Source organism: Hibiscus syriacus, unplaced genomic scaffold (genome assembly GCF_006381635.1).
Source record: "Hibiscus syriacus cultivar Baekdansim isolate YM2019G1 unplaced genomic scaffold, ASM638163v2 tig00113302_pilon, whole genome shotgun sequence".
Taxonomy (NCBI): domain Eukaryota; kingdom Viridiplantae; phylum Streptophyta; class Magnoliopsida; order Malvales; family Malvaceae; genus Hibiscus; species Hibiscus syriacus.
The window spans coordinates 318,455-330,382 of record NW_024063454.1 but is presented as its reverse complement, the minus strand read 5'-3'; the positions used below and the strand labels follow the sequence as shown (position 1 = coordinate 330,382).

General features: G+C 37.5%; 2 protein-coding genes across 2 annotated transcripts; both read left to right on the top strand.

The window, feature by feature from the left end:
• The first annotated feature begins 2,803 nt into the window (after nt 1-2,803).
• LOC120186176 (pentatricopeptide repeat-containing protein At1g79490, mitochondrial-like) lies at nt 2,804-5,451 on the top strand. Its single transcript, XM_039190186.1, has one exon. The coding sequence runs from the start codon at nt 2,908-2,910 to the stop codon at nt 5,380-5,382; it is 2,475 nt and encodes an 824-aa protein (XP_039046117.1). The 5' UTR covers nt 2,804-2,907; the 3' UTR covers nt 5,383-5,451.
• Nucleotides 5,452-6,675: 1,224 nt separating this feature from the next.
• On the top strand, nt 6,676-11,792 carry LOC120186170. Its single transcript, XM_039190183.1, has 3 exons — nt 6,676-6,742; nt 10,658-10,663; nt 10,777-11,792. The coding sequence occupies exons 1-3, from the start codon at nt 6,676-6,678 to the stop codon at nt 11,790-11,792; spliced, it is 1,089 nt and encodes a 362-aa protein (XP_039046114.1).
• Nucleotides 11,793-11,928: the final 136 nt, after the last annotated feature.

Here is an 11,928-nt window from a genome sequence, read left to right as displayed (position 1 = left end):
CAGACGGCGATATTGAGATATATGCAAAGTTTGTTCAAGTGCGTGCTGTTCGGGGTCAGCCAATAAGCTCACACTATGGGCTGACTGAACAAGTTGATCAATTTGACAGCCCGACTACAGTAATGTCTAATGATTTTAATGCCATAATGGGAAATCCACATCATGGTGTCGGCACATCAACTTCAATGGGGAGACATTCATCAGCAACTCCTTACGATATGTACCGAGGTGGGTCCACGAACAATCCGTATGACAATATCGCATCCAGTTCGAGGGGAAGGCATTCATCTGCAAATTTCTTTGACCTTAATATGGAGATGTCATCGACGCAACAATCTGTGCAGTTTCCATTTGACACAATGGCTTCAAGCTCTAGGGGGAGGCATTCGACTACGAACTTTTTCGATCTCAATCCAGATATACCTTCTAGTTCAAGGGGAAGACGTGCCAGTAGTAGGTTCTTCGACCTAAATGTGGAGAGCATGGAGGAACCATTATCTCCACCAGAAGAACCACTTTCGTGAGCCTGGTGCAGATGGTGCTGAGACTGGACTATTCATTCACTCAGAATCACCGCAATTCAACTCCGATGGTGATGATGATGTAGATGAAGTTCCAGCAAATGTGGCACAAACTGACCCTCCAACAGACATGTATGAAGTTGATTATGATGCAATGTACGGGCCAGAATTTGCGGATATGCCTCATCTCAGTGACTATGTATATTACTCATCAATAAATAATGGTGAGTTATCTTTAGGCATGGAGTTTTCAAGCATGGAAGAAGCGATGATGGCTATAAAAAAATTACAATATCCGTAATTCTGTTCAGTCCAGAGCCGACCGCTCCACGACCGAAAAATATGTATGCTATTGTGCCTGACGCGAAAACGGATGCAATTGGATGGTTCGCGTATCGAAGAGGAAGAGGAAAAACAACAGATAGGAACTAACAATATACAACGATCCTCACACATGTTGTGCTAGAGGGGTCAACCAAGATCATCCCGACTTGGACTCTGAAGTGATATGCCAAGCCATCATGCCCATGGTAAAAGAAAGCTCTCATATAGCTGTTGCAGTGTTGATTTCAGCTATACAATCGCAGTATGAGTACAATGTCTCATATAAAAAAGCTTGGTTGCCAAAACAAAATGCCATTGTCAAACTTCATGGCGAATGTGATGCATCTTACAACGAACTTCCAGGTTGGTTTAGGCTGGTGCGGACGTTGAATCCTGGGAGAATTGTGGACTTCGAAACCTCCTATGTATACCATAATGATCGAGTTCTACGCGATCGATGTCAATTCTACTGAGTTTTTTGGACTTACCCACAGTGCGTTAATGCTGTCAAATACTGCAAGCCTATGGTCCAGATCGACGAGACTTTCTTGTATGGAAAATACAAGCAAATTTTATTATTGACAGTTTTCCAAGATGACAATCGCAACATTCTTCCAGTTGCTTTTGCTCTTGTCGAAAGAGAAGATACAGATTCTTGGATTTTTTTCCTCCGAAACTTACGTGCACATGTTATCACGAGGGAGAAAATATGTGTCATTTCAGATCGCAGAGCTGGGATCAAAGCAGCAATGGAGTCTTTGGGTCCAATGTGGCAACTACCCTTTGTCCAACATAGGTATTGTCTCCGACACATTACCGCAAACTACCATGGAAGGTACAAGAAGAATGATGAGCGTTAATTAATTGTGCGAATGGGTAAGTGAAAGCAAGTTAGTAAGTTATACATTTTTTTTTATCATTTTAATTTTGCAAAGAAATCAAGTTATTAAATTATACATGTTTTGATCAGGTTACGAACTACTTCCTCGAACGTTGAATCAATGCTTCAAGATTTGGGTTTCCGCACGTGATCGTGCACTCTCTGCACGGAAGATGGAATGTGTGGGTCTCCGGCCTCCACCCCTCTACTAAGGCAGAAATAATGTCTGGTTCTATCTTACAGTGACCATGATATCTACCTAGGTGACCGAATCCAGCCTCTACTAAATACGACATTACACGAGTAGGTATAACTAACTTAAGGTTCTTAATAAAAGGATCTAATATACGGTCTCTCTCCTAAAATATAAATAATTACACAAATTAATTTTTAAACTAATAATCATGCATTAAATTAATTAATTAATTAATTAAATTAAAACATTAAAATATTACCGTATCAACAAAGTGTCGAGATATATGATTTCCATCCAACCAAAGTAGACCGCCTTCCATTTTATATCTATAAAAAAATTAATTAAATAAAATATTAAACAATTAAAATAATTAAATAAATTACTAAATATAATAAAATATACCTTAATAAGAGAATATAAGAGTATTTGAGAGAAGTTGAGAAGATTTGGTGTGATGAAAGTGATTGAGAATGGGGGTATTTATAGGGAGAGATGTGTGTGAACGAGCGAGATTATGTTGATAATTAAGGGTATAGCAAGCGGCAGGGGTCGCGCCTTATCGCGCGCTATACCCTTAATTACCAACCTACTCGCGCCATACACACGTGTATCTATGTCAGCATAAGGCGCGCCGCAAAGGGCGTATTACCCCACGTGACATTAAATCAGCGTATAACGCACTACAGAGGCGTACCTTACTCCAAAATATTAGATCAAAAAATATAATCTCACCTATGCTGATTGAAAATATTAAATTAAAAAGATGATTTTTCGAGAAAAACAAACGGCAAATATTTACCACGTCAAAATTCCTTTTTTTTTTTTTTAAAGGCTTTCTAAAGCCCTCTCTTGAGATATTACCAACGGGAGCATATTGTCTGTTTTAAGGTTTTGGCCTCCATTGGAGAGATTACGAACGCGAGAGAAGACCATCCGGTACGCATCTCTACAACTTGTTAAACCCAAGTTTCATCCCATCAATTTCAATGCTTCATACTCTGAATCGTAAATTTTGCCATAGAAATCTCTACTTCATTCTCAAACTAAACCCCCAGTTTAACACCAGCTCTTCAACAACCCTGAATTCCAGCAGAAATGAACTCAATAAGTGCTCCGATAGCTTCAGTTTCTCAAACTCTTCAATGGGTATCAATCAAATTTGCCCCCTTCGCAATGTTTCTAAAACCCCCAATTTTATTAGAAACCCAAGTTTTATCAGAAACTACTGTTCTCGTGAGTGGACTGGGGATATAGATTACTTGGATGAATCGGGCAGTGTTATATACTCCGGTAAAGGTATTCGGTTAGTTGAACCGGGGCTTGATGATCATGTTATGGTGGGTGGGTTAAAGAAGCCAATTTTGAATACCTCAGCTGTTGCTAAGATTGTTGAGGTTGTAAAGAGGTGGAAATGGGGACCAGAATTGGAGACCCAATTGGATAAACTACAGTTCATGCCTAATATGATTCAGATAACTCAAGCCATGAAGGTTGTCAAAGAAATCGATGCGTCATTGAGTTTATTTCGATGGGCTAAGCGACAGTCTTGGTACGCCCCGAGTGATGAGTGCTATGACATATTGTTTGATGGGTTCAATCAAAGTAGAGACTTTGGTGCGATTCAGTCGTTGTTTGAGGAACTGGTTCAAGAGTCTAACGGTAATGGGGTTTCTTTGTTTATTGCCTGCAATCGGGTGATTCAGTTTTTGGCTAAAGCTGAGAAATTGGAGATGTCATTTTGTTGTTTCAAGAAGGCTCAGGATTTGGGCTGTAAGATTGACACTCAAACGTACAATGATCTTATGATGTTGTTTTTGAATAAAAGTTTGCCTTACAAGGCGTTTGAGATATACGAGAGCATGCGAGCGGCTGGTTGTTTGTTGGATGGTTCGACGTATGAGTTGATGATACCTAGCTTGGCGAAATCAGGTCGGCTTGATGCAGCTTTTAAGCTATTTCAAGAGATGAAAGAACGTAAGTTTAATCCTGGCTTTAGTATCTTTGCATCACTTGTTGATTCGATGGGGAAAGCTGGGAGACTGGACGCATCAATGAAAATCTACAGGGAAATGCTGGGCTCCGGGCATCGGCCATCTGCTACTATGTTTGTTTCTTTGATCGACTCCTATGCAAAGGCTGGGAAGCTTGATACTGCCCTTCAGCTTTGGGAGGAGATGAAGAAGGCTGGTTTTAGGCCAAATTTTGGCTTATACACGATGATCATTGAGTCTCATGCGAAATCAGGAAAGCTTGAGACTGCAACATCTATTTTTAAAGAAATGGAGAAAGCCGGATTTCTACCCACTCCATCAACATACTCGTGTCTCTTAGAAATGCATGCAGCATCTGGACAGGTTGATTCTGCAATGAAGCTTTATAACTCAATGATAAATGCAGGTTTGCGGCCCGGATTGAGCACATATACAGCTCTTTTAACACTCTTAGCTAATAAGAAACTTGTGGATGTCGCAGCAAAAATCTTACTTGAAATGAAGTCCATGGGATACTCTATTGATGTTAGTGCTAGTGATGTTCTGATGGTTTATGTTAAAGATGGTTCTGTTGATCTTGCCTTGAGATGGTTAAGTTTCATGGGTTCATCAGGGATTAGAACGAATAATTTCATAGTTAGGCAGTTGTTCGAATCATGCATGAAGAATGGTTTATATGAGTCAGCAAAGCCTCTCCTTGAAAACTATGTGAACTCTGCTGCGAAGGTGGATCTCGTTCTCTACACATCGATTCTTGCCTATTTGGTGCGATGCCAAGAAGAACACGATGAGAGACATTTGATGGCAATCCTCGGTGCTACAAAGCACAAAGCTCATGCTTTTTTGTGTGGTCTCTTTACTGGCCCGGAACAGAGAAAGCAGCCTGTTTTATCGTTTGTGAGGGAATTTTTTCAAGGTATCGATTACGAGTTGGAAGAAGGGGCAGCTAGGTACTTTGTCAATGTTCTCCTCAATTATCTTGTTCTCATGGGGCAGATAAACAGAGCTCGTTGTGTTTGGAAAGTTGCCTACGAGAATAAACTTTTCCCGAAGGCAATAGTTTTCGATCAGCATATCGCATGGTCTCTTGACGTTAGAAACTTGTCGGTGGGAGCTGCTCTTATAGCTGTTGTACACACTCTCCACAGATTTAGGAAGCGAATGTTGTACTACGGAGTGATCCCTAGACGCATCAAATTGGTAACAGGACCCACTTTGAAGATCGTGGTCGCACAGATGCTGAGCTCCGTAGAATCCCCATTTGAAGTCAGTAAGGTCGTTTTAAGGGCAACCGGAGACTCCGTTATGGAGTGGTTCAAGAAACCAATAGTTCAGCAGTTCCTTTTGAATGAGATACCATCGAGAGCCGACATCCTCATGCACAAGCTGAATATACTGTTTCCAAGTTCTGCACCTGAAATCATGTCATTGGCGCCACCTAAACCGCTCATTGCGGGGAAGGGAATCTAGCCTTGTGTAATGATAATTTATACAAGATGTTTTGTTCAATGATAATACCCTTTAATTTTCTTATGAATCCAATTATTTTTCTTCAACTTTCTTTCAAATGCTGAAGTCTCAAAATATGATGAGATTTATAGTATTACACAAGGAAATCTTAAAACGATCATGATTGTTCCGGTCACCATTGCGATCTCATTCGTAAACCATTAGCTGTTCCGATTTTTCCGGCTGAAGGTGAATCAGGTTGCCCTGTTTCTTCCAACTGCTGATACGGGATTGTTTGCCCTGCTTGCAGCAGGCCCTAATGGTGCCAACCATAATGATACCTGTTAGAAACAGTATGAAGGCTCCATTGAGGTGGCTTATATCTTTCCATCATGTTCTTCCAGTAGATGCTGTTGATTTTATGTAGATTTCACATCCAAATTGTCCAGAATCTAATTTCAACAATGTTTTTCCATTGAGATTTGCTGAGATATTAACCTAAACCAGACAAGAAAGAAGGCAGCGCCATGATTGAAACAAACCAGAAACCATTTGAACATTGAAAATATTACCTTTCTGGATTGGTGTGCTGGTAATTGAATCTGCAGGTACTGGAAGATATGTTTAGCATGTGAGACGGTGACATTCACTCTGAGGCCGGTATCACCTTCATTCTTCTCATATAATTTCTTTGAAGCCTTCATATATGAAATGGGTGAAGTTTCTTCATATTTTTCCACCAAAGAAAATTACACATTCTTAGTCTCATGATATCATTAAGCAAAGAATAAATTTCTAAGTTCGGGGAATCAATACCATTGGCTAATATTTATTTCTAACGTTATGGAAGAAAAAAATTGACTAATGAGGTTCTTACATGCTGTCAAATTTTTAGATCTTTTTCAAGTATATATTTGTGAATTTTATAATTTCTTACATTTTTATACATATTTAAATAAAGTGATAAAATTTATAATAAATAAAAGATAACGTAAATGATTTTTATATTTGAATTTACCATTTTATTAGAAATATATATATATATATATATATATATATATATATATATATCTTTTCTGATTAGTTTAACAGTTTTCTAATGTGATATTTTTTACATCATTATCATGTTATGATTTTATCAGTTATTAAAATATCACGTCAAAATATGATAAAATTAATAAATTTTAAAAATATTATATTAGAAAATAACAAATTTTAGTGTCAAATCGTGTATTAAGCATTTGGTTTTCAATTACTGATTTACCAGTCGAATAAGGATCAACACACGCTATCAAGCTCTGGTTATGACATCTCATGGACCGCAACCAACATCCCTCATCAATAGGCGGAGCCGCCGGTGAAGGCGACGGTGACGGTGACGGTGAAGTCTAAAGATTAACAATGAACAACTAATATATTATTTTTAGAGCTAAAAAGAATAAAAAAGAAGAAATTAAAAGCAAAAGCATAGATTACCAGCAGCGATACAAAATGTAGATTTCGAGCGTGAGATTCATGAAAACAAGAGAAGAAAAGGAAGATGGAAACAATCATCTTTGAATCCATTTTCTTTTCCAAACCCTAAACTACTGTCATTTTCTTGTTGGACTTCGTTGAAATCTCCACCGGCTTATTTTCCATGTTGAATTTACCGTTTGTCCATAACTAGATTTATTTTTTATTAACGTCGAAAATACTATTAACTATTGGTTGGTGTAGCACGTTCTCCAAGTAAGATCAATATTTGAATTCTGATTTTATAAATGAAAAAATTAAATTGAGAGGATTATTCCTATAATGAGTTACTGCATCACTCGATCCGAATTAATCAATTAATTGATAAGGTATCGATAATTAAAAAAACACATAAATTTTTATATATTATATGACCATAGTGACGAAATAATCATTATATGAGTTAATTAGCTCTTAGGCATTCATCTATTTTCTTATTTTCACTTTACAGTACCAAATTCTTCACGTAGCACATTTTTTTCTCCAAATGTGAAATAAAAGTTCACATTTTGATTAGTTAAAACTAAACCCAACAGAATGATAAAAACAATTGCATTGAGTCAATGGTGAATAGGTAGAACAGAAACAAGACTCTCTACATATATCATTGCAGAAAAGCTTGTCGGAGCACCTGGAATACTTAGAATCCGCCCCGTTTGCTTCTCCAAATTGAACCATGACTTTGACTCAAATCTGAAGCATAGCAAGTATGTCAGTGATTATATCGGTCGGGAAAGCATCCGTTCATGTTTAAGGCAACGGAGCATTGCATCACCGATCAACACTAAACGAGTAAAAGTTTGAGGAAGAAAGGTCGAGTTGGTCATCGGCTTATGCAAAAGTGGATATTTTAATTGTTTTATATTTATGCAAAAATAATTACTCAATGAAGACAACAAAGAAAGTGGAGAGTTTCAATGGCTTCCACGAGGGAAAGCAGATGAAGTTCACACTTCCTTAACTTTCTTCTTTAAACTACAATTTCTTTTACTTTTTTCAATATAAATGCTTATAATTATATCTCACTACAATTATTAATTTGCTATAGTTCTTAAGTAAACCCGTGTTTTATTGCGTAATATAATAATTTTAATTATATTTTTATATAAAAAAAAATTAGGCTTAATGCCCAAATAAGTGCCTAAACTATACCTTTTGTGTCACCTACATTTTTTTGGCCTATCTGGGTGACAACCGTTAGCACTTTAGGTGTATGGAGCATCAATTACATTAGTTTTTTCCGTTAAGTGACACGTGTCACAGCCTGGTAATTTTAAATTTTTTATATAAAATTAAAAAAATAAAATTATATTTTTAAAAAAGAAAACACATAAATTTTGAAATAACCCCTATACTTTGAAAACCTTCATTTCAACCCCTAAACCCACACTGACTGCTGCCCTTTGCCGTCAGAGAAGCTCCACTTGACCTCCCTTCTCCCCGACCACCAAAACCCTTATGAAATCGTGATCAGTTGAAGACCGATCGACGAAAAACTGACGTTTTAAATCTCGCAAACCCTAGGATGAAAATCGCTATCCCACGCGATTTCGATGGTGAATCGGCAACAACTACGACGACATATAACTAGGATGATGGCAAGGACTACGTCGACGACGGTGGTCGTGGCCGAAGAGGGCGACGACGGTGGATTAAGGTTAAGATTTGGAATTTTGGGACTGTTTTATAATATAAGAAAAGTTAGGGTTTTTTTTTATAAATATAATAATATTTTTTAAAAAATAAATGTCAAAATTACTAGGTTGTGACACGTGTCACTTAACAAGAAAACAAACGTTGTTAACGGCCCGGACACCTAAAGTGCTAACGTTTGTAACATTAGGCACCCGGATGAACCAAAAAAACGTAAGCACTTATTTGACACAAAAAGTATAGTTTGGGCACTTATTTGGACATTAAGCCAAAAACTTATTTGTCCTGACTAATAAAAGTTGAAATTACTAAATTAGGGAGACTTGAATCTAGACCAGGCAAACTTGACCCAAACCCGATTACCCAAACCGATTTATCTGACCCAATACACGATATTAACCTGAACATGACGATCAAATTTAATACGAAACCCGAACCATACCCGATCCAAAATTTAGATGACCCAATAAAGACCCATATCCAATTTGACTCAAACAGAAAGCAACTCGAATTGAAATTAACTCGAACTGAAAGTAACCCAAATCGAAAGCAACCCGAAACGAAAGTAACTCGACCCAAATTTAACCCGATCTAAAAGTAACCCAAACGGAAACCAATCTGAACCAAAAAACTATATATACTTTATTAGACTTATAACCAAATTAAGCCTATGATAAGATTAACAAACAAGAATACATATTTTTCACAAGAGTATCTCAATAATTCGATATATACTTGATTAGACTCATAAAAATTAAACCCGAATTGACCTGATCCAAAAGTTGACCCAAATCGAAAATCAATTAATCTAATATTGACCTAATTTGAAAATCAACATATTCGATATTTCCCCAACCTGAAATCTAACTGATTCAATATTAACTCGACCCAAAAGTCAACGATCGAATATTGATCAGAATAAAAAAACAATCGATTCGATAATCAACTGACTCGAAAACTAGCCCATCCAAAAATTGGCCCGACCCGGTTTATCATACACTCGAACTAAATCCAAACCAGATCCGATCCTACCCGAATAAAATTAAATCGAATATAATATAGAGTCAAAATGACCCGTTTTCCACCTCTACTTGAATCCGATAGATTCTGATTCGACCTGATTCGATTGTGTTAGATTTTTTTAAAAAAACAATTAGGTTCGGGCCAATTCAGATTTTTTAGAGGATATGTTTTTTCGGGTCAAATTCTGGTTTAGGATAAAAAATACATGACCCAAACCAACTCAAAATATAATATAATTATAACCTATATATTTAGAGATAATCACAATAATACCCTTCTTTATATTATTTTTTCAACTAGGAATAAAATTAATATTTTTATAACTATATTTATTTCGTGTTAGATCTGGTTCGGATTTTATCTAAAAAAAACAAGTTGGATTCAAGTCGGATCGAATTACAAGTTGAGCGTGTATATTTTTTGGGTCGAGTTAGACTGATCGGAAAGTTGACCCAACCAACCCATGCTCATCCCTAATTAAAGTACCTATTTTTCATTGATAACATAAAAATATATTGATGAAATAATAAATAAATTGAATTATGTAATATATACTAAGTGTTTCAAAATTTTAAACTTTCATTATATTTTTTAGTAATATGAGATTATTATAAAATAATATTTGTTTATAATATTTTTAATCATGTAATTACTTAAATATGAGACCTTTAAGGAGAATAATACTCCATTATATCATTGAGGTCGTTTGATAAATTAATTTTCATTATAATTTTATAGTTTAATTATACAAACTTTAAAAAAATTATCAAACTTTGTATATAGTGTTATTTATATATTGATTAAGAATAGTCATTTTTATTAATTGATTAGAGCCCCATGTGCTTAATTGATTGTCATCTGTTTGCTATTTCTTGTGTATTTTGTTTATTAAAGCATGAAACTTTCAGCTGACTGCCCTCTGCCACCATATTAGAGGTATATACATGCACGTAGGAGTGTGTTGTATACGTGCAAGTTGTGTAAACAGTGTAAATAACAGTTAGCAGAGTCAGCATCTGTTAGGAGTCTGTTAGCAGTTAGTTAGGCTGTTAGTGTGACAGTAACTGCTTGCAATTCTTGTATAAAGAGCCTGCATAATGAGCAGCTGAAGGTATGCTTGTGTTGATGAATATACTTGTGTTCAGTTGAAGAGTAGTAACTCAACATGATATCAATCGCCATAAGTTCCTGGAGCCTCCTGTTTTCTTGATGTTATCGTTAAAGCATCTTCGCGGTTTCATCAAAACAACGGCGAGAGCGAACAGACTGAGCAGATGCAACAGCAGCCGAGATCGAAGATCTCTGTGGATCAACCGCCAGCAGTGGAGCACGAGATGAAGAGCGGCTTTGATTTCGGCGTAGATGAATCGGTCGCGTACGAGCTGAAGGAGAGAGTACAAGAGGTGGAAACGACGATTTTTGAGGCGGAGACCAATGTAGCGGTTAGTGACGAGCTTGCTATCTTGAAATCGGAGTGGATTCCTCCGAGGAGAATGGATTCGTCAGAAATTCCATCGGATGCTCTGTTTCTGGTAGAGAAATCACCGGCTTCCTCTAGATTCGATCACCGAAAACCCGTCAAAGCCAGTCCTGAAGGTGGCCGATCATTGAGGGTGGCGAAACCCAAACGCCACGAGACGCTGGAGAACACGTGGAAGATGATAACGGAAGGGAAATCAATGTCGTTGACGAGGCATTTGAAGAAATCGGACACGTGGGAGAATCACGGCCGTGCTATCAACGTCGAGGCGTTGTCCGATTCAACGACATCGTTGAAGAAATCGGAGACACTCAGGGACCGGACCAATTACCAGCCTCTAACTGAACTGGTGAGCTCTCCTTCTCCGGTGAAGCCAAGGACAAGTCAGTTCATCATTGGGTTGAACAAATATTTAGATGCCCTTAATGGTAAGTTTGCAGTTGGCATGAGATTTAAGATGAGATTTGAAGGGGAAGATTCTCCTGAGAGAAGGTTTTCTGGAACAATTGTTGGGGTTGAAGATTTTTCTCCTCATTGGAAAGATTCAAAATGGAGTTCATTGAAGGTACAATGGGATGAGCATGCCTCCATTCAGAGGTCTGACAGGGTTTCACCATGGGAGATAGAACCCTTTGTTGCTCCAATTCCACCAACTCTGGCTCAACCGAATGCAGCTAAAAACAAAAGGCTCGACTGCCCGCTGAAAATCCTGCTCTACATATGTCAACAACAGCATCAGCTCCTTGGAATACTGGAGTGATGCATTTCCATGATCCAGCTCAATGTAACATTTCTGCTGAAGCTATAAGAAATGAGAATCATGGCATGTGACATCACTCAACACCTTCCAGCAGATGTGGATTTCCAAGGTGTCATGGGACTTGAAAGCTTTTCAG